Source organism: Nelusetta ayraudi, unplaced genomic scaffold, assembly GCF_046127955.1.
Source record: "Nelusetta ayraudi isolate G7.1 ecotype Tasmania unplaced genomic scaffold, CSIRO-AGI_Nayr_v1 ptg000005l, whole genome shotgun sequence".
NCBI classification, from domain to species: domain Eukaryota; kingdom Metazoa; phylum Chordata; class Actinopteri; order Tetraodontiformes; family Monacanthidae; genus Nelusetta; species Nelusetta ayraudi.
This window is the reverse complement of record NW_027466055.1, coordinates 2732345-2754683: the sequence shown is the minus strand read 5'-3', so window position 1 is coordinate 2754683 and position 22339 is coordinate 2732345. Positions and strand designations below refer to the sequence as shown.

At 41.2% G+C, this 22339-nt stretch overlaps 1 protein-coding gene across 1 annotated transcript in view; it reads right to left on the bottom strand.

Moving 5' to 3' along the window:
• LOC142903534 (protein diaphanous homolog 3-like) overlaps positions 1-22339 on the bottom strand; it is a 103448-nt gene that overhangs the window by 54989 nt on the left and 26120 nt on the right. Inside the window, exons 18-21 of the mRNA XM_076049224.1 lie at positions 6592-6687; positions 5673-5767; positions 3321-3422; positions 1209-1448 (exon numbers count right to left, since the gene is read on the bottom strand). Of these exons, the coding sequence (XP_075905339.1) occupies positions 1209-1448; positions 3321-3422; positions 5673-5767; positions 6592-6687 (533 nt within the window). The remainder of the gene's footprint in view (positions 1-1208; positions 1449-3320; positions 3423-5672; positions 5768-6591; positions 6688-22339) is intronic.

Sequence of the window (22339 nt, the reverse complement as noted above, 5' to 3'; positions counted from 1 at the left end):
TTTCCCCCCAGTTGGGCTTGGTGCAATTTTCCTGTGCTTTGGAGTGTGCCATGGCATTAAGTCGTCAAACTCTGCGCAGGTACAAAGGTGATGTGTTCCTCTTTTTATTTCGCCTGTGACATCGACTCGCCCTGTGAGCGCAAAAACGCAGAGTGGAAGAGCGGCTTCACAACACAACCGACGACGGTAAACATTTTACTTAATGATTAGGACGCCGTCGGGGTAATCCATCACGCAGCAATTCATGCTTGTGCGCTGGTGCTCCTATGATAAGTCTGACAGGGGAGTGTGCAACAATTAATGATGACAGTGGCTGTTACTGTGGAAACTGCTGCACATCTGCTGCCAGAGTCTGATACTCAACCATTTAATTTGTTCTCATTATTACCAGAGCAGAGGAAAACTTTCAGTTGGGTCTCTGTGCAGTGGGGTGTTGATGTTTGCCTTTTTCTTTTTTTCCATTTTCTCACCGCAAAGAATAGGTGGCGCTGGGTTTGTACAGTTTCAAAGGGATACTAGCTCTAGTGTCGCTTCTCCAGTCTTAGCAGGATAATGAGGATAGAGTCGTCCCTGCGCTCCGCTGCTTTGATACATGTAAGCAGACAAAGGTGCCACAAAACTGTTGTGGGCCTGGTAATGATGAATCAAATAAACCACATTCAGACAAAAGTTCCCATCAAATCAAGCCCCTGGTTTTAATGAACATATGGGCAAGGTGATTAAAAAATAAGAAGAAATATGGTAGAAATACGCCTGGGGGGGAACACTTTTAAAAACTGCGCCAAAAAGGTTATTTAAACACATAAGTGAGAGATCAATATCTTTTCCTTGCTGGTCTTTTATGTGGGACTGGCTATGCTTTTTTTTGTTTGTTGATTTCTTTAAGAGTGCGCTTGTAATGAATCTTATTATTATATGTTACTTCTGAATTAACAAATCAGAGATGAAGAAGAAGTGCAAATATTTCAAATCCCCTACAAGTCAGGGTTTTAAATTAGCGGTTTAGTTTGTGCCTATGGCAAACTGGGATCTAATGTCTTTCAGTCATGTCATTTGTGCTGAAAACATTCCAGCTGCAATCACATGTGTGTGTGTGTAAAACACTCTGACAGACATTGCTTTGATGTTAAACCAAGGCCACTGGCAAAATAAGAGTTGTTTTTTTTTCATAGTGGTGGTTGATGCCGAGGTTGGAATAAAAGGTTCACCTTGCAGAGAGAGCTCAGATCAAAGCCGTACGACTGGGCGTTTCGAGAGCCGGCGTTCATATAATTCCCCAGCAGCAGCACCAGCTCCAGTAAGCAGCCAAACGAGCGGCTCTTCCTCACTTCATCGCAGGCTCCACTGACGGCCAGGATGTCCGGGCGCAGGTTGTTCACCTGCTCCTCGAACTGCAAGCGGAAGAGGATGTGGCTGAGGCGAGGGCGCAACCGCTTCACGCTGCTCATCTGGGAGATGGGAACAGAAATGAGGCATAGAGGGAGGAGTGGAGTGAAGATGAAAGCAAACAAAGCATAATAAATATGTGTATATTTAAAACAAAAAAAACATTTAAAAAAGAGGAATAAAACTGAAGAAAGCCAACTCTGAGATGGGAACTTGAGGAGCACTTTTGCCACACTCTCACTTTGATGTGATCTAATTTAAATAAATGTATGCAAGAGGCGTGCTGAAAAGGTTTGCTTTCCGCTTATAATAGATGCTGGCAGCGATTTGATTTGGGACCCAGGTCTGGTAAGTTAATTGTGAAGTCAGTGTCCATATAGGGCAGGCAGCAGAGGGGCGGAATATACAATGGGCTGCCTTGGATTACCACTCTCAGACAATTAGAGAAAATTGGAAAATATTGCATTGCGCCCAGGGCCTGGCCTCAGCACTGGCTGTGTGTGTGTGTGTGTGTGTGTGTGTGAGAGAGAGAGAGAGGAGTGCAGGGAGGGGCATAGGTTCCAATTGTCTATTTCGCACAACAGCTGCCTCTGCAGCTTGATGTCTTCCATCAAGGGTTTAATTATAGCTGCCGTAATGTTATCAAATGACTATTTTAGAGCCTCTTTCTCTTTGTGTGTGTACTTGTCTGCGCACCAAGTGACACAAGGAGCCAAGAAATGGAGAATGTGTCAAAATTAGGAAATAGCCAGGTGCCCATAAATCAAACCTATTAGAAAAACGAAGCCCAGAGATGGGATGTGGAATGTGACACGCATGTCGCAGTGTGTGGAGCAAGAAAGACAAAACACGCATGATTGTCTCCAGAAGAAGTGCACGTTGCTGCTGTTTCTGTAATATCTACAGAGGGTAGTGGACAAATGGAGCGGCTGGAGGCAGGATCAACAACGTGAGCGCAGAGATTATGAGTATTCGGCAAGACGCAGAGAGAGGGAGAGAGAGAGAGTGTGTGAGAGAGAGAGAGAGAGAGAGAGAGAGAGAGAGAGAGAGAGAGAGAGAGAGAGAGAGAGAGAGAGAGAGAGGTGGGAGTAAATATTTTTGGGAAAGTTGCAATCAATGTCTCCATGGGACGGCGACAACACTTGAGATTTTTTTATCACTTAATTATAATGGCTTTGTTTTCAAAGATGTAAATTCACAAGGTCTTTGACTGTGGTGTGGTGCCCAGGATACACAAGCTGCTAACTGACTCCCCATTTAGCCCCTCAGTCAGCGCCAGCAAAGAGCTTCTTTTCGATGCCGTGAAGAACTCAGCGACTGCGAGGGGCCGAGGAGATTAACGCATGTTTAGTCACAAACTGGGTTGCTAGGCATGAACACACACTCCTTGTTAGCGCTCAGGATAAATTGGAATAAATCTCCTCTGAAAAGTCTTTAAGAGAACGACGCATGCATAATTGGGAAGCAGTGCCACTTCAGAATATGCATAAATTACTGTGGCAGTCCACAGGTGTCCTGTCTTTCCACCAGAGGCTTAAGAAGACAGAATTTTAAAAAAAGCTTGGGACAGGATTTGGATATTCCTATTAAAGTGCTTTATTTTCTATGTGTGTATATGTGATCATAGGGAAAAAAAAAAGAGAGGATGCTGAGAGGAGGGCCGGTTGAGTCTTTGTGTGAGTTTGATGAAGTCGATTGCAAAATGTGTCGCATTGAACCAAGCAACTGAGGGAGCCATTGAGTGGAGGCGGTGCCGTGCTTGGGAATCACTGGGTGACCTAACCCCCAAAGTCAAACTATTGATGCTGAATGCGACTCAAGGAAGCAATAGGTAACCATTTTCTTTTGGTACTTGGTAAGACCCCACCAGGAATTGAACGCACAAGCTCCCAGTCTCAGAGTGGACACTCTGAGCTGTGTATCAGTGTACTCACCACAACTCCAAACTGCTCGGGCTCGGACAGATTTGCGTACTCATTTTCATACTTGGCCAAGGCATTGAGTTGCTCCTGCTCTGGTAGGTGCTTCACTAGGTTCTACAAAGAGGTGAGATGAAAAGTAGTGAGAATCATAATGGGAAAGGCAAATGCCAGGTGCAAAGGGTTTGTTAATTGTTTACAAACTGGAAGATCTGAAAACACAAAACTGATAAAAGTCAAAATGTACATTTGATTTATGCCCCTGCATCATTGCAACACACTAAATATCCATTACCGTTTTAGAACATTTAAGAATTAAACAGACACAGTACACAGCATACTAAAAACTCCATTGTTTTTTTTTTTTCCTTTAGCCTCTGTCTTCTTTTTAATTCTTCAAACTGTTCTGCAGTTAGCTGTCTGGTTTTGGAAGCACTGGCTGCTGAAGCATCTGCAATCTGTCAAAGACAAAAGGCTCCAGACTGCATTTCCCTGGGCTGCTTGAGAGAAGAAAAACTCCAGAGGGAACTCAAGAAAGAGCTTTTAAGGATGACTTTGCAGAAAGACACAAGAATCAAAAGATTTACAAAAAAAAAGGGACCATTTCAGTGCCATCTTATGAGAAAGAAAATCAACTCAACATTTACCCAGAAAAGTGATGTGATAGCAAAAATGCACTACTCTTAACAATCATCACAAGAACGGTTTTGAGTCTTACAAGCCATTTTCTTCTTGTACAAGGAGTTTAAGGGGGAAAAGAAAGAAAAAGATGTTCTGCAAGAGGCCCATTCAAACAGTTTCCTGAACCCTTTGCCCTGAGTGCTTTAACAGAGCTAGCAGGCAATAAAAGTTATTCATGAAAAAAGAAAAGAAAAAACAGCCAACTTCCTAAATGTGTCTCTAGACTTTGGGTGCATTTGTTTCCGTCTGAGTGTGTTGGAGGGAGTGTTGGAGGGGGTGTGACTGTGTTAATGACTGTGTGCACAAGTGTATGTGACTAAAATAATGCCGTGAGTGGAGCTCAGACTTCCAGCATTTTATTTTGTTTTGTCTGGTTTACAAATTGCTCACATTATACGCTGAGGTTGTCTGTACAAACTACATTTTTATTGTTTCCAAACATCACCTAAACTGGCAACCACTGATTATGACTCAAGGCAAAGCAAAGCTATCTGCACCGGGCACTCAGCAAAGCTGCCGGAAAAAACACTTCAACTCCGTGTGGTGCTGCTTGGAAGCAAGCTGGGGGACTCATCCGACCGCCTGAGTCGCTCAGGTGAGGCTGTCTGATGACCGGAGTCCTGAAACACCCTGCGATGCTGACGTCAATCAATGATGATGCTTCCAAATCACACAGTGCCGGTGTTTCTAATGACGAATTGCAGTCACTGACTGGATTTCACTTAAAGTACCGCTGATGAGCTGTAGTACTCATTAATTCTGGTAAATGCAATTAAGTTCCGTTTGTGATGAAACTAAAAGCATCCTACATACCTAACATGCAATGCAGACATGTTTGAAAGGTCCAACTGTGAAAGGTAATCACAGTTTTAAATAATTCATTCTATGTTGATTGCATTTGCTTCCTGAATTTGCCAAACAGTGACCGAAACAACTGCTGTAACTTTGTGGTATCGAACTTATGCATTTAAATTGCGTTAAAATTCTTTCATTGATGCCTTGATTTAGGATTAATAATACTTCTTCCATTACCCGACTTCTTATTGATGTAGCATAATGGAATTTGTGTTAATGGCTATTTATTATATGCTTAAAGTAATTAACAATTATTGATTAAGTTAATTATGGAAAATGCCCATTTGTTGCTGAAATTTGTTCCCATTGGCTAATGGTCATTAATATATAAATTACTCCTTTTAAATAATTTTTTAACCACTGGCTCAGTGATAAATACCGTTCCGGAACTCGTCTAAGAAACTCCATCATACTCATAACATTGCTGCAATTAAACAAAGTGCAGCTGTTCAGCCTGAGTTCATTTAAACATGTACCAGCCTCCAAGAGCTCCACTTGCTTACTCCCCTCGACAGCATACCCACCAACTTTAGCTCGCTGCACTGAGGTTTCTTTTGGAGACAGACAATTGTGGAACAGAGGTGTAAAATATCAGAAACACCGTAAATATAATTCTATTTATATATATTTTATCAACAATGAACCTAATGATACAAGCGTGAAATCCCCAAAAGAAAAAAAAATGACAGATAGGATACAATATTCATTTAAACTTTTCAGTCATTTGTAATGTTGATTCATTACTATAGTCAGAACAAACAAACCTAAAACATGTCATAAAGTCTACATTACTGATCAATTATTTTATTTTTATTTATTATATTTGTTTACCTGGATCATGGGTTCAGTGAGTTGCTCCTCATCCACTTCAACTATCAGCTGGCGAATCTCATGGTAAGGCATGCGAAAGGATCCCAAGAAAATAGCTGAAAATAAAAAAAACAATAAAAAGTTATTCCAAAAATTAAGCTAAATTGTTCAAAACAACCACTGTTTTCAGAGCAAAAATTATGCAAAATAATCCCAGAAAAAATGACATGAATGAAAAAAGACTTCAGCATACTAAAAGTATAACGATTATAATGATGTGAAAATTTAAAAAATAGCATAGAAAGTGTAGAAAAGCTACAAAGCTTCATGCCCCTCCCCTAATTCTTTTCATATCAGTTGTATTATTTGTGACCTTTAGCAGGCTGATTAGTGTAGTTTTCTTCTTAACAAGTGAGGCAACTGTCACACCTCCCCAAGCAAGCAGCAACATGTTGCTATGAGTGGGCGACTGTCCCTTGTTTCTCCTGGTTCTTAACTAAAACATGCATAAAATAATACAAATGTGTAGGATTTAAAAGATTGGGAGAAATAATTTGGAAAACAAATTTCAATCTCCAACAAGATAAAATAACATATAATCAACCAATATTGGATTTATTTCTTTTTTTTGTGCCAGGACCAATACTAATATTCGGGGGCGGGGTCAGAAGATACAGACCACATCGCGTAAAACCCACATCTTACATCATGATACATCATTGACGTTAACAGGGAACACATTTGGATTCAAAATGGGACAAATAAGTCCCAGTTACAAATGGTCACCGCTGACTCAATATGACAAACAAGTAGGAACAATGAGGTAAAAAAGCCTTTGATGGGGACAGTGTGTGTACAGGGCAGAAATCAATATTAAATAGGACCATATATGAATTTGATCCACACCAGAGAAAGGGGACAGAAAGGAAAAAATACTTACATAGATTTTGTGCAATCTTGGGATCAAGAACCTTGAGCTCTTTAATTCTCTTCTTTATGGATTTTTTATCCTCGAGATCCTCCTCCTCTTTTTTGACTGATGAAGACACAAAAATCAAGTTATTAGGCAAAAGGAAAATGCATTCACAGCCATTCTGCTAGGCCACTGCTGACTTGTGCACAACGCATTCAGATTCAGTCCAGATTATATTAAATTACGAGGGGGGAGGGACACGGCATTATCATTTCATATTCTTTTAATTGTAATGCTGTAAACTAAAATACAAACATAACTATATATTATATCTGTTGTTTGCTGGTGAACTTCCCCAAAAGTATATTGTAAATACAATTAACTACATGTGCTAAAAGCAATGGCGAGCACTGCGACCACAACGGAAATCTACACTGCCAGACAAGGTGGACAGAGGGATTACGCCGTCATATCGGCACCAGATCAGAAACAGTTGTCAGTCCATAAACACAATGCTGCACACAGAATAATCAGTGAAAGGTGGGGACAAATCTGCTCCAGGTTTTAGTGAAACCAGGATGTAAGCAGAAACAGGCTGAAATGTGGACTACAAGCAACAACACAAACAGGCAGGAGTTTGCAGGGCACACACACGACTCAAACACAATTTTAAGCCACACTCACAAAGCATGGTAGATTTTAATTATTTAAAACACCAGATTAAAAGAACAAAATGTTCATCCCAGGAGTATGCTGGGTAATTGCCTGGTGCTGTAATTATGGTACGTGTGGTGAGCGGACAGAAATGAGACGAGGGGTTAATCCACAGAAAAATAGTTTTTTTTCTGCACTTCCGCACGAGCTCAGGCTGCTTCCAGGAAGTCTACAACAGACTAGCACTGTTGACATGTACACAGACGTTGATTTTATATCAACAAAGGGAAAATGAAAACACAACCACACACAGAGCTACTCTCAGACTTACTTGGCTCCTCTGTGGGTGCACTCTCCTCACAGTCTTTCACCATGTGAGGGAGTGGGGAAAAGCGCAAAGAACAGACAACCACAATTTAGTCGCTCTTTTTTTCTTTTTCTTTTTTTTTTAACCATGCCAAAGGTAGAGGATGAAGAATGAAACCACAACATCTCAAAGGACTGCATTCTGTTCAATGGAGCTTTGACTGTGAAAGCTGTTACAGAGCTTTGTCATAAAAATACAGAAATTGGAAAGCAACTAAATTAAATGGAGCAACAACAAAGCATCCAAACACTTACTGCCATCTTTCAAAAACACACTTTTTCTCTTTCTCCAGTTAAAAAGATGCTAATAAATATGTTGTATTTCAACTATTTGCATTGTAGCCATACTTACAAGAAACCTTCAGTTACAACATAATGATATGCTTTCCTCGAGTTGTGTTCCATTTAGTCTTTTTAGAAAAGCAAATGGCAGCAAAACATCGTCAGCGTCTTTTTTCCCTTTTCGTCGAATGACTGAAAGTGTTTTAAAAATTACCTCAATAAAAAACAAACAGCGTTACATGTGAAGGACACCAGCCAGCCAGCCAATATGCTTATCTTCCAGTATAAAGGGTCTGGTTTTTATTATGAAATTTTACTTCTTATGGAAATGTGTTGGACAGAACTGACTGACGAAGATGCCAGCATGTCGTGTCAGCATCGGTGGACATTAAAAGAGCAACAATTGTTATTGTAAAGAATTATTGGTGATTAATTATTAGGTATTAGTTTGATGTTCATTTTTATTCATGTGGGGTTACGCACTGCTTATCATGTACAGCTCGAAAGAATTTGATTTAATTGCACCAGCACGCAACTTTGTTTTTCTCCCCAAACAACAAACACACCTGTGTTTTGGCACATGCAAACATATTCTGTTAGTGTGACAGTGTGACAGTGGTTCACTCTGTAAAGCACCGGAGACAGTTTGAAGACAAAAATCATACGACATGCACGCTTTACACAAAACTCACACACCACTTCCTGTGCGATGCCTCAGGTATTATCAGTTAAATCGGCAAATTAGATCGCTCCCCTCTAGCATCAAGGCCTTCTCTTCCATGGCCTCAAAATAGCCTTGCTTCAGGGAAGACCGCTCATTATACATCAGCCAATTAAAATGTGCCACAGGGGGTCAGAAGTCACTGGTTAATCAATCAGGTGAGCAGCAACTGTTGTCGTTATCAGATTGCACCATCCACCCAGGAAGTGGTGGCAGTAAGGGTACACTTGTGATTACAGAGCAGTGGGTAGTCTGCATTACATCAGAGGCCACAGCGTATGTGCGGTGTGAATATAGGAGATCTCTCAGCAGTAAAGGGGTAACGAGGATTCCCAAAAGGATTTAATTTAAAGACAAGACATGGTGTTTGAAAAATAAAAAGCTCTGCAGGCGCTGCAGAGCACTCGTTCAGAACATGAACATTATAGGGAAATATAGGAGGCACCAAAAAAAGTTCTTCTTTTCTTAACCCCACCAATGCCCTGAATGGAACAGAGAACTGAAAATGTGTCTAATGAAAACACATTTTGACAAAAAGCAAAAAGTAAATGAAAAAGACAAAACAAAATATGAAGCTTTCATACTGGCAAGAAGTGGAGTATTGAGCAGCAGGGCCGAAAGTGCATAACATCACCCTCGGGCACGATACAGGAGTCATGTGAATTCGGCAGCCGTATTGGCTGAATAGTCAGTCTGCACACTATCTTCAATAGCATTTCAATCTGTTGCCGTTTTGCTTGCACTTAACCAGTTTCAAAACCAAGTTGCATTGTGGGTTATTCTGTCCTGTCCTATTAAGAAAAAACGTCAAATTGGTAAAATGCATTTCCATTACAGTTTTTCGCAAAAAAAAAATAAAAATAAAAATAAATATTTCTAAAATTTCAACAATTTCGACAATTGCAGATGTTTCCATTGAATGATGTGAAGCACATAGACGTAATTCTCGTAAAATCTCGCTGGAAGACATTTTACGAGAATTACGTTTGTTCGTTTACGTTTGTTTGCTGTCAAGAATGGTTGTTATAATTTTCTCTTTGATTTCTTGTAAAAAATTATCCTCTCTCCTACTCTGTCCAATCACAAGGCGCCATTTTCACTTGAAGTGAACTGGTCACGTGGCCCCATACGTCACGTCCGCTGACGCATAAATGAGGAAAAAGTGTTTCCACGACACTTTTGCTACATACCTCTATGTCGATACATCTGGAAAAACGTCTCATGAGAGCGTCAAAACCTTTGAGCCATATTTGAGAGGTTTTTCTAAGTTTAGGTGTTTCCATGACAAGTTTTTATTGCAATATTTAGGTTTTGTGTAATTCTAGGAGCAATGAAAAGGCAGCTTGTGTCAATTTCGGAGTGTTGGCACAGCCAGAGACATAATACAGGGTGAATGTATTCCGTTGGCATGGAGTCAGGGTCAACATGGTTTTCAAGACTAAAAATGTTCAAGGTAATGTTGACATTAATATCACAAAAGCCACTGAACATTAATCGTAGAGTGTAACATTCTATACATAGAAGAATGGAGTGTTTGGTTCTACACTCTGGTCAGGACTCGGCACTTGAAGTGTAAAAGAGCCACCCCCCCCCCACCCCCCTCTCTCCCCCGTAATATTTCAGCTGACTGATTTTGATCCCACCGCTGCCAGTTTAAGGGCGCTTGACAAAAATGTGACACTGTGTAACATAACAGACACACGTGCTTCCCGAGCGTTGGCACGTACCATAAGGCGGTGTCAGTGAATTGTGCCATCAAATCGCTAAGGGGAACAGTGGATGAAATAAAACTGTTGTGAAAGAGCCTGACTGATGCACTACATGACAGGCAGGCCTAAGAGACAGGCAACGCCTCAAATTCACCCCAACGCACACGCACATACATATATGCACATGCGCGCGCACACGCACACCAAAACTTCCTGCTCTGTGGCATTAGTCCGTCATCTTATAAGTATGGATTTCCCATCAAAGAAAACAACATTATGCAACTGCCCTGGATTTTACCGAGGGAAGAGACACTCTGTGAACTGCAAATCACACACTTCTCTGCTTGACACACACAGCCCCTGAGTTACAGTTTTGCTTTAAGGTTTGCACAGGCCAAAAGGTACTCAGACGTCATTGCGCTTTTACGTGGCTGATCTGCTCAGCAAGCGCACTAAGAGAAGAAGATACAAATAGTTGACTGAGCGCACAATTTCTCATTTACCAAACCCAAAATTGATTGTGGTTCTCTCCAGGTACACCGGCTTCCTCCCACAGTACAATGAAATGCATGCCAGTTGAATTGTGAACATGTGAATATTAGCCGTACGTGTGAGTGCGAATGCAAACGGTAGGACCTGAGGACAGCCAGGATAGGCTCCAGCAGCCCCCATGACCCTGAGCGGGAGGTGGTAATAGAAAATGAGAGGAGTATAGGCTACATATCATGGAAAGTGGATAAGTGTTTTGCAGTCAAATAAAAGAAAAAAAGAGGAGAAACAATTTTGTTTTTCTTGTTCTTACTTATTATTGTTGACTTCTGCAGAAATGTGCATATGCATAATAATAAATATGCAGCATAATTGAGCATCAAAAACGAGTCACCTTACAAAAAGAGAGACTTTAGATGTGGGAATTTCAGCTCTCAACATAGAATTGGTTGTTTAGAAAGTTGTTCATTGAATGCAGTCTTATCATGAACAAGACTGAGGCTGCATTTGAATGGCCTCAGTTGAGGAGTAGGTGATTCAAGAGTTTGGCGGAACTTTTCTGTTCAGGGTGCTGCTTCTTCCAACGGTTCTGATTGGTTGAAAACAAAAAGTAAAATGATTATGATACAGCCTGGGTCACAATACACTTCTCCTTGCTGTTTATCCAGCACAGCCTAGGCTACAGAGGATCTATGAAAATGTATACATAAAACATTTGCATCAGCATTAACAAAAGATCAGACGTCTGCACCAACACTGGTGGCTGAAGTAGATTTCTTTCCAGCCGCGATTGATGCTGATTCTCTTTAATTCCACTTCAGGCCGGCAAACAGAAACATTTTGGTATTTTTTCTTTGTGTCTTTTTTATTTTTTCAAAACAGTTTCTAGCTCAGAGAAGTTTCTCTCTGCAGAGTTACAGGCTAAATGTCTACAGTGGAGGTGAGGCCGGATATAGCATTAACAAAACAGTTAGTTTTGCCAACTGCTTTCAGCCAACCCATGCCCTCCTTCTGCTGGTCCCAAGCCAAGCACAGAAAAAAAAACCCAAAGGGTTGTTTCAGGCAGGCATCTGAGGTGGGAAAAAATAAGATTAAAAAAAAAAAAAAAAAAAAAAAAAAAAGAACTATGTCAAGCTAAACACTATTTCCTGAGGAGACCACATGAAGAAGAGGATGATGCACATTTCATGAATCTGAGTCTAGTTTCTGCACCACTTTGCAATAAATAAAAACATGTAACATACATGCGTACTGCGAGGTTACTGAGAAACCGACTGCTGCACGCGTACTGCGTGTGCACATCCGGCTCACCGTTTTCTTCTCATGTCCGCTCAACTGTCTTCTTATGAAGACAGTACACTCTTGGTTGACTATGTTATTTATGGCCATCATCAACGATCAATCATCTGCTTGTGAGGGGGGGCAGGGGAACAAAATACTCAAGCGCCAGCTCCAAAGGATAATTACCTCTGTTAGTATTTACCAACAGCTTGGCCAGTCGCACAGGTGAAGTTTGAATTGAGTTAAAATTGCCATGATTAGGGTGGTTCCTGCTGGTAAAGATGAAAATAATAATACGTGCCGAGTGCAATGTGCACACACTGCGAGCGTGTGGCAAACACGCAGACACCTGCCTCTGGCAAAAAAAAAAAATCCACAAGGAGACGTCTGATGCACGGAGTCGGGGCTGTCAGCTGCGAGGGAGGAAATTCCCCATTTGGACAAATCCGTCAGCTGAGCAGTCAGCAGATGGGAGGCAGAAGAGTCGGCCGCGCTGCTTGACTGCTGACCTGCTGTAAGGTTTTGATCCGATGCTGAACCTCAGTCGGCCTGGTGGAGAGCACAAGAGGCGCTCGCAGCGTCCGGTGGCGTCTGTCTACACCTGCATCCACCCATCACTCCACTCTATGCCTCGTCAGTAAACACACACACACGCACGCACACCGGATCAGATCAGATCGTCACGTCCAAAACTGAGGCGACAGCTTGCCTGGTGTGTTTGCACACAGAAAAACCCTGCACTTCCTGCTCGGGTGGAGCTGGGAGCGCACGGGCTGGGCTCAACGTGCAACGGGGAGATGTAGCAGATTAATATGTGCTAATCAAAGCAGGCTGTGCTGGGCCACCTCTCCCTGTGATCCAGACTGGCTGACCCAGGGCTGTAATTAGTCAGAGACTTTTGATAGCGCCAAATTAACGGACATCATTAGTCTTTTCTCTCCTCTCCGCCCCTACTCCTGCTGTACTTAAATCATTCCCACTTCCCAGCCGCCGCCACAGTTTGAAACACTGGACGCGAACGGCTTTTGGCGAGGAAAGCAACAAAACCCCTAAGAGAGAACACAACACTGCAAAAAGGTAAAAAGTAAATGTACAAATGTATATTAAATGAAAAACTACATCTAAAAATTTGTAATTGATTAGTCGCTTCTATTAATGAGCGTGTACTGGCCTGTGGGAATTGATCTATGCGCAGCTCTATTCTCAGTGGAGTAGTGCCCTCTAAAGGCCAACCTGAGACCTGCATATGGCGTTTCACAAGGGGAGACTGAAACCAGGATTTTCTGGCAGGTGTTGCATGTTGAGGCCACTCTGAGGCGTCATCCAACAGACACCAAAACATTTTAATGTCTGAAATCACTTCACATACTTCCATTGAATCAATTTTTGCTCCATCTAAGCTGTAAACCAAACTGCACCCAGTTCTTTCAATACCTCCACCCACCTCATTCTCTGGTGCACTCAGACAAGGCGCAACGTGCAAACCTCCAAGTGGTGGGGGAGGGAAATCACAGCAGAAAAATAAAACTGCAAAAGCAAATATGTTTTTAATGAGGCAGCCCATTACTCTGGTGATATGATAACATAAAAGTACAAATTGGGAATACATTGAGGTGCTGATGCTTGAAAAATCACGTTAGAGGGGGAGGAAAAAAGAAAGAAAACAGAACACTGGGAAAACAACTGAAAGGCGAAAGCAGCCAAGCATAAAAAGATTAACCAAATGGAGAACGGAACAGGGCTGGAGCTAGTGGAAGACGGTAAGTGGTGCACATGATATTTTCAACAATTCAGGACATCTCCAGGTTTAGGTCTAAGTGCCTGCTGATTGCTTGACATGAAAGAAGTGCACGTGTAGCAGCCCTTTTTCCATATTTACAGAAACGTAATTGCATTTTGAGTGACGATGTAAAAATTATTGCCTGGACAATGGAAAGGGGGTGTGTGTGTGCAAGGTATACACACCAACTGTGTGAACAATCATCCTGGCTTTCTCTTCAAAATGACGAGAATCAAAACAGCCTTTAATGGCTGTACATTCAATAAATTATCTCACGCTGGCACAACTCATCCACAGCCAGCCACGTAAAAAAGCCATTATGGAACTGACGGCGTTCTGCAAAATGTCACAGAAAAATCCAAGACAAGTAAGTGTGAGAGGAAAAAGCGGGGAGGGCGCAAGTGCAAGGCATTGCATGCGAGACAGAGGACACAGGAAGCGCGCAGACTCTTTGATGTGTGGATGTATAGCTATATTGCTACCCACGTCGCAGCGTGTCGATGGACGCCCCGCCGTGCTCTTCGCAGTGCTCGAAAAACAATCTATACTTGGAGCCTCTGAAGTCACTTAAGCTGCTAATTCCATCTTCCGCCCTGAGTGAGCACAACTTCACTTCACCTTTTAAAGGGGGGAGGGGGAACTGGGAGCCGTTTCATTGCAGACGCTTTGCAGGGGTAATTAGGCATCTTCAAGTGCGAGCCGGTGACAACTCAGAGTTAAGTGCGTATGTGATACTTAAATTGTGGCTGCTCAGAGGCTTTTGTTTCTTTAAAAAAAAAAAAAAAAAAAAACCCAGACCACCAATCTTTTATCCCAGACTCCTTCTGTCCTCGATCCTTTTAATTCCACTTAAGTGAGCACACCAACCTACTCGGCTACTTCTGTTTCATCAGTATTAGTTCCTTGCCTGTGAAGATCCCTGCACAGCATTTTATAAAAGACATTGTTTATGTGCGGCCTTGTGCATCTGGGATGTCTGTGAAATTGCTTCACATGGGTGTATAATGTGCATTGTCTTGAGACCCATTGGACAGTTAAACAAACACAATTAGAATAAAATCACTTAATACACAAGGATTGATGGATAAAATTATACACACGCACACATACACATATTTGCAAATTGACAGACACAGACAGACACACAGACAGACAGACAGACAGACAGATCAATAGATAGATCGATAGATATACAATTATTTCAACTCGTAAGAAAGCCTTTTTTTATTTTGTATCCACAGTCCTCAACATAGATTTTATTGGGGGGATGTACATGACTTAGATGTGTGTACAACCCCCACCCACCCACCCACCCCGCAAAAAAAATTCAGTTTTTATGACCGAAGCACACCCTGGGTACTGTCTCGCTCTCTGGAAAAAAACTAACTAAAATGGATAACCTTAACAATTCTTATTTTCACACCTAAATCATCCAACCTTCATCCATTCCCTGTGTCTCTCCTTGCTCAGTGTTATGACTGGGGTGTCGAAGAGGGTCATTACAGGATTCCTGCATCCTGGAGAGAAATGGCAAGCTGATTTTGTGATTTTTTTTGAACGTTCCGTCTAATTGGATGTTATTTATTAGCTGAAAAGAAGCTCTGGCAAAAGGGCAGCTCTCTACTTGCTGTTTATCAATTTCCCAGCCGCGTGGCGGTGAAGCCCATCCCTTCCCCCATCCTCTTATGAGAAAGTGGCGGGTTCATTTCAGATGTCAATAAAGACTCATCCAGTAATGCCACAACAGAATGTATTAAGAGAGTGTAGTGTACAGAGTCATCAGAAACGTTTAGCAACGCCTATGTTTACTTTGATGACAGAAATCACATTATATGCTCACAAAAATGGCCTGGAGCCAGTTTTGTTCAGATAGGCAAATTTAATTCACAGGCAAATGACGCATCTATGAAAATTTACTAGCTTGCCTTTCAGGTAACACTTCTATACCAGAGCAATCGCAAACCAATGCTATAGCTGTTGTACTCAGCAGGCGCACAGAGGACTGTGTCTGTCGCACGTGGACAAAAAAACAAGCACAAGCATGGTTGCCAAAATAGAGCTGCAGATGTGGGTGTTTCTGTAATGGCCTGCAAAATGTTGGAGGAGGAGAAGATGCAATTAGATTATTTAGCAAGCGCAGTACGATTTAGCAAATGCCGTCACACAGTTTTTGTGTCTATTCGGCACGTTGGAAATGCAGGTAGTTACTGCGTGCATCCCATCTTGGTTTAGCACCCTCAACATGCAAACAGCACTGAATTAGGTCTATAGTGTAGAATAATGTCATCGCAATGCTCTTAAAAAAAAAAACACTCCGAAATGACAACTCCAAACTATCATGGTACTTACGTTCAAATACCAATTACTGTGGCAAAAAATTCAACAATCACTGCTCATTTTTTTTTTAGGTTTTCAAAACAGAAGAAATAAAAGACAACTGTATTTTGCTAAAAATGGAAATACTGATACCACTTACAGCCCAGCAGTCGTTTGATCAAAAATGTTTTAATCTGGGACAAGGCCAACAAGGCGTGTTAATGATTTCAAAACTAGAAATTCTCAAAAATTTTGGGTCATTTAAACAAAGTTTAACGCGCCTCTCGCTTTTCTATTTTCAACTAAAGAATGGCAGTATCTAGACACTTACTTGATATCACATAAGCTCCAAGGTAAGAGGGAAGATGGCTTCAAGATATCCTACAATTCTCACCAGCCTTTGTGTTTCAGTATTCTGTGATTTTCTTTAAATGGAGTTTTCTCGTAAACACCCACAAGGAGGCCTTGTTCGTGTTTTATCTAAATTGACACCTTTGAACCAGAAAGCAATGAAAGTTCTGAGAGCTGTCAGAATTCTCTCTAGGCATCCACTTAGAATGTTTGTTTGTTTGTTTTTATCCGTTTTCTGTTACAAAAGAGATGGGTGGAAATAAGTGCTTCCTTCTACCACTTGCGCTTTTTCATGGAATATGAAAATTATTACAAAAACTCAACACATTGCTTAAATATAAATAATTACTAATACTAATCATAGTTTCCCAAAAATATGAAACTTTAGAAGTATCAAAAGTTTTTAGATGTTTTTTTTCCAACATTTTAATAAATGCCCTTTTAACATGGTCGGATTCAGGCAGCGCAGGCATGATAAAAATTTCAGGAGATCAAATTTCTGTTTCTTAGCGTATGAACTGAACGTAGAGTAGCAGTTTGTGTTTGGATGCTATTCTTGTGCAAATTCAATCAACACCAGACCTAACCATTGAAAGCACCAAAATGTCACACTAACTCATTGTGAATGAAGTTGCTGTGGTTATACAAAATCGGCATTTCTGCGCCCTCTGTCTTAGTAACTTATACTGGCAAATTCAAACAGCAAGCAAAGCCAGCAAACTCTATCCTTATGATATTGCTGATATTTTTACACGTAGAGTCACTGGAACGGCAAGGTACCAGCACAAAAAGATTTCCAGGGAGGGCGAAAAAAAAGTGTTCCAGAGTTTTGACTTTCCAATTAAAAGTTAAAAATCTGATCTCAGTTACACACTGGGTGCCAACAAAAAGGCGCTCGAGGAAGGCTTGAAGTTCTGCGTGGAAACGAACGCATCGATACTGTGCACTTTACAGTTGATCCTAGCGAGATGAATGTTTTTGGTGGTTCAAATGGTGGAGCAACTGGAGGTTATCACAAAGAGACCAAGGAAATGCAAATACATGAAAACCATTATTGTCATCAGTTCGTAAAGGGTGTGCATCTTGGCTGGTTGCTATTCTCTCCAAGTGCACAAGATGAACTGTGGTTGTGTCGAACTGCGCTTCAATGAACTGACATTTACTCTCTGCAATGCCCTTTGAATGTAAAAGTTCAGAGCAACAGCTATTTTTTTTTTTTTTTTTATGGAAAGAAACCTCCAGCTGACTATTTATTTGAATTCAATTCTATATTCAGAAGAAAATGTTGGGTTATCATCATTTATATATGTGATTATCTAAGTGCTAATAGCAAGAGGCCGGGCTGTTCTTCTAAAAAATAATTGTAGTAATTATTTGGTACGTCACGACTCGCTGTGGCTGCAAGACTCTCGGTCAGAGTGGGGAAGAAAAATCTCACACGGATTTGTAGAGAAAAAGGCACATGACAAAGACAAGACTAACCTTTGGTTTCTGCTCCAGCACAATGCAAAAGGAAGATCAGGCAGCCAAGACAAGTTGCAAGCAAGGAGGCGAGAGAAAGAGAACAAACACGACAACAATAAGAAAGCATAGTTAGTGATTTCTGAAGCATGCAAGGAAACAGCAGGTCAGTGCACAGTAATCAAAAAGCATTGCATCAAATGAAAAGTTGCAATCACATCTACAGAGGTATCACTGTTATGAAAGCATAATCAAATAGTCAGCAGTGGTTAATATAATTGCAGAGTGTGGGATATCTCAATACGCTCAGTTTGCGGAAAGATATTGTGATTTTCTTGTCTTCTTTCAGCGTTTGTTGGCCTGGCTTTGACATTCATAGCCAGTGACACACCCATAAAGACATCAGAAACAGACTGGGACTGGGGCCAGAGCAAGTTTCTGAAATTCTGCATTCCTTATAGGCTGATCAAATCACACTTATGACGAACTTGTTGCACGGCTGAAGCATTTAATTTTATTTTTTTTTGGAAAAGTTTGTGTGTTTGTGTGTGTGTGTGTGTGTGTGTGTGTGTGTGTGTGTGTGTGTGTGTGAGTGAGTGAGTGAGTGAGTGAGTGAGAGACAGAGAGAGAAAGAGAGTGACAGTAGGTGGTGGGTGGGGCATATCTGCACCATGTTGTTTTTTTTCCATTCTCTTATTTGCGCCATGCCCCTGATACATCACTCATGTTTTGTTCTAAGCCTGTTAAACCAGCGGCATGTGGCATTTTGGCAAAAGATAAAAACCTCTTAATACGGTTTATGCGCAGAGTAATTGGAGCCACGGCGCATTGAGTTATTTACCTCCACACTAATAAGACCATTCCCATGGCCATGTGTAACGAGGCTTAATATCAAACAGGCAGAGGTGTCAGCTGGTATCCAAATCAATAGTAAGTCAGAACACACAACATGGCTTTGCTGAAATATTCTGAGGTGCAGAAATGCTCGAGGGTTATTAATGAATTTTTATATTAGTCTTCAAGTTGTGAGATCGCAAACATCCAGCGGCAGTGAGCCCTTTTAATGAGCCCTACTTGACTGGTTGGGTTTACGACAAATGACAATATTGAAGGGCAGTGGGGAAGTACATTTACTGTGTGATCAATAGTATTCTTTAGTTGTGTCGCGAGCGAACACATGCTGCAAGGAGTTTATTGAAATACATTTAACACTGGACAAATTCAAGAATGCTTCACATGGGGAGTAAAATTTTAGCATTTAAGCTATTATATTCTATTGCTGCATTATACTGTTTGGTGTTTTTAATATGCAACCCTTTGCATTTGATTCCTCTTAATATAATAATAGAGCATTCAGTTATGTTACTGCCTAAAGCAGTAGGTTGTGAATGCATTTCATACTTACGGGTTGTAATAGAAAATGTGTTTTTCCCCTCTTTTTTTTCCCTAATTGGTAATAATGTACTGTCCCCCTTTGCCTTTACTCAGCAGCACAGAATTAAACAGACGTTAGCATGTTTCACCTCAAACAATGTGACCTAAAGTTTATTGGTTTATTTGTTTTGTTTTTAAGTTTAAAAATTGGTGGCTGCTGAGAAAACCAGAAGATAAGCATTGTTATTTCTATTCATTTTGCATATGCGTTTGACTGAATTGGTTGGTCACTGGGTACGCAGGAGATGTTATGTGAACAAATTGCCCAACTTGAACCTCCACTGCAAAAAAAAACAAAAGTTGTCAAATGGAACTGCTCCACTGAGCTTTGATGAATTATTCATTATCACTGCACAAGAGACCAGTTTTTAATGTTGTGTTAACACTGCAATATATAAGTAGGAATGTTCAAAAAAAAAAAATAAAAAAAAAAGAAGCAAGGATAATGTTGCTTTCAGCAGCTTTTCGTAAGCATAATAATTCAGAGTAAGTTTAACTCAGTCGCTTATTCCTCAAAAAGGTTTAAATGTGGTCGGGAGAAGAATAAAATGAATTGTAAATCAGCTCCGAACAGCAGTTGACTATGGCAGTAGAGCTTTTTCCACAGTGGCCACGTTTGCTGGAGAGCCATTTTGTTGGCTGCAATCAAGGTTTTATTCCACTAAGGCCAAAGAGATACGCTCCTGCTGCCATTGGCTAATTAGAGAGGTGCAGCCACACAAAATGAAACTTGACCCAACTTGCTTTAAGAAATGCACACTGAAATGTGCTTGCCACCATTAAAGTTACTGTGACAGGATGTATCGCTCTCCCTGAAGAGAGAGCGTCACAGGTGAATTTCAATAAAATGCTCAGGAGAAAAACGGCCTGTTTAGCAAAGAGCCGTCCAGAAAAAGCTGTTTGTTTTCCACCCATTTATTATTCAAATCATTTCCTAGGTGCTTCGGGCTAATCTAGGTGGGTTACATTAGTTGAGAGAAACAAACTTAAAGCATTGTTACAAAATGACTGTTGGCCCCGACTGAGTAGCTTTTCATTGGTGAGCAGAGGGCTTTTGTATAAATTTAGCTAATAAACTGACACTCCAGAGGACAGCACAGCAATCATGTCATATTATGCAGCCTACTCTTATTTAATTTTGTTCATTCCAACCTGCTTGCTCAAAAGTGAAAACGCCAATTTAATGCAAATTGCTCGGGGCGCACTAATTTGGCCCTGACCCTGAATATACAGCAGATAAACCGACAAGCCATGAACTGCGCAGCCACTGAGAATATTATGCATATCCAAATAATGTCTCTAATTCCTCCAGTCGCGAGAAGATCTCCTGCTTAATACTTAACGCCAGCTTTCTCTCAGCACTTCACATTGTCAACAATCTCCATTGTCTATTCACACAAGATCAACTTCTGCCCACCGGGCGGTCGATAAGCAGACTGTAACAAGTCGCCATCTCACGAAGGCACGTTCCTGTAAAGGATGGATTTTTTGATTTATTTATCTATTTTATTTTAATCTTTTGAGCAACAGCGAGCAGAACAAACATCAGAGAAACAATAAGTAGGTTCTGGGGGATATAAATTAATATTTGATAGGAAAAACCAAGTGAAAACGTCTTCATACCGTGTCTGCTAAATGTTTAATGCCCATCCAGATGCTGCTGCTCTTAAGTGAGATGAAACACGGTGCCGCATGGCGGTGTTAATAAAAAAGACAAGCCCACATTGCATGTATGCGTTCAGGTTCCCTGACACACAGCGGCAGGCGCGACTGCGTCCAGCAGCTCAGTCCATCAATCTTTCTGCTTCTTACAACCTCCGCTGAGACAGGAGGGAGCACAACAAGGAGGAGATGTGAAAGAATTTAAAGAAAGACTTCAAATTAGGAAAATCTTGTTAAAAGGGGAAGATGGAAGCTTTGCATGGCTCAGAAGGGGGCCCGCTTTCAGCAGGTGGGTGATATGCAGGGGATGGAGAGAGGAAAGAAAAGAAAAAGATTTCAGGAAGTCTTGACACTAAAACTTAGCTACTCTGACTTCAAATTTTTTGTTACCTACCTTACCATTTTTGACACATAGATAACTACATAACTGAGCACATCAGGTGACTATAAGGTTAGCCATGACGAAGACTTACTAACTTGATCTACTAAAGAGGCACAATTTCGAGAAATATTTTAATTCTTTCAGCAAACCTTTAAAATTCATCGTCTGTGAGTCGTGACAAAGCATGAGCAGCAAGAATTTTGCAGACACGGTGTGTAACTTATGTGCCTCTTGATTAGAAGTACAATATTGCACGTGTGTTTGTTGGTTTCTCATGCCTTGTGTTCAGCAAGCACTAATAGACATGCCTGCTCTACCCTCCCCAGAGAACACCTGCGCCCCTGTAATCTACCTGTTGGCAAAGATGCATTATCAAGCAACCTGACAGCAGGGAAGCGCTGTGTTATTGCGTGTCTTGAGAAGAAGCAGCGTAGCATTGTGACAAGGAGATAACATCTGAATGAATAATTCAAATTGGCGTTAGCTACCTCAACAGTGACAAGACACGAGGGGGGATGTGAGGGAACAGGACATGTGAATAAACCATCAGGGGGGGGACCCAAGGACCAACAGGAGAGGAATAGATTAAAAACACGTCTCACTAATTCTGCTCCAACTTTAATTATCCAACTAACTTGTACGTGAGTATTACACTCTTGCGAGGCCTGCTTATCATAGATGAGATCGCCTGAGCCATTATGAAACGGCCGTTGTTAGACATTAAGCGCAGAAAGATTAAGATATTAATGAATGAGCTATTTTATTCACAAACTAATTTGTGAATTTTACTAAGCAAAAAGTAAACAAGAATGACAAGCGTTTGGTGCCTCGTTATCTCCTTGAGCTTCAGCGTGCCAAGCCAGGCAGCCTCTCAGCAAGTCGTGTGT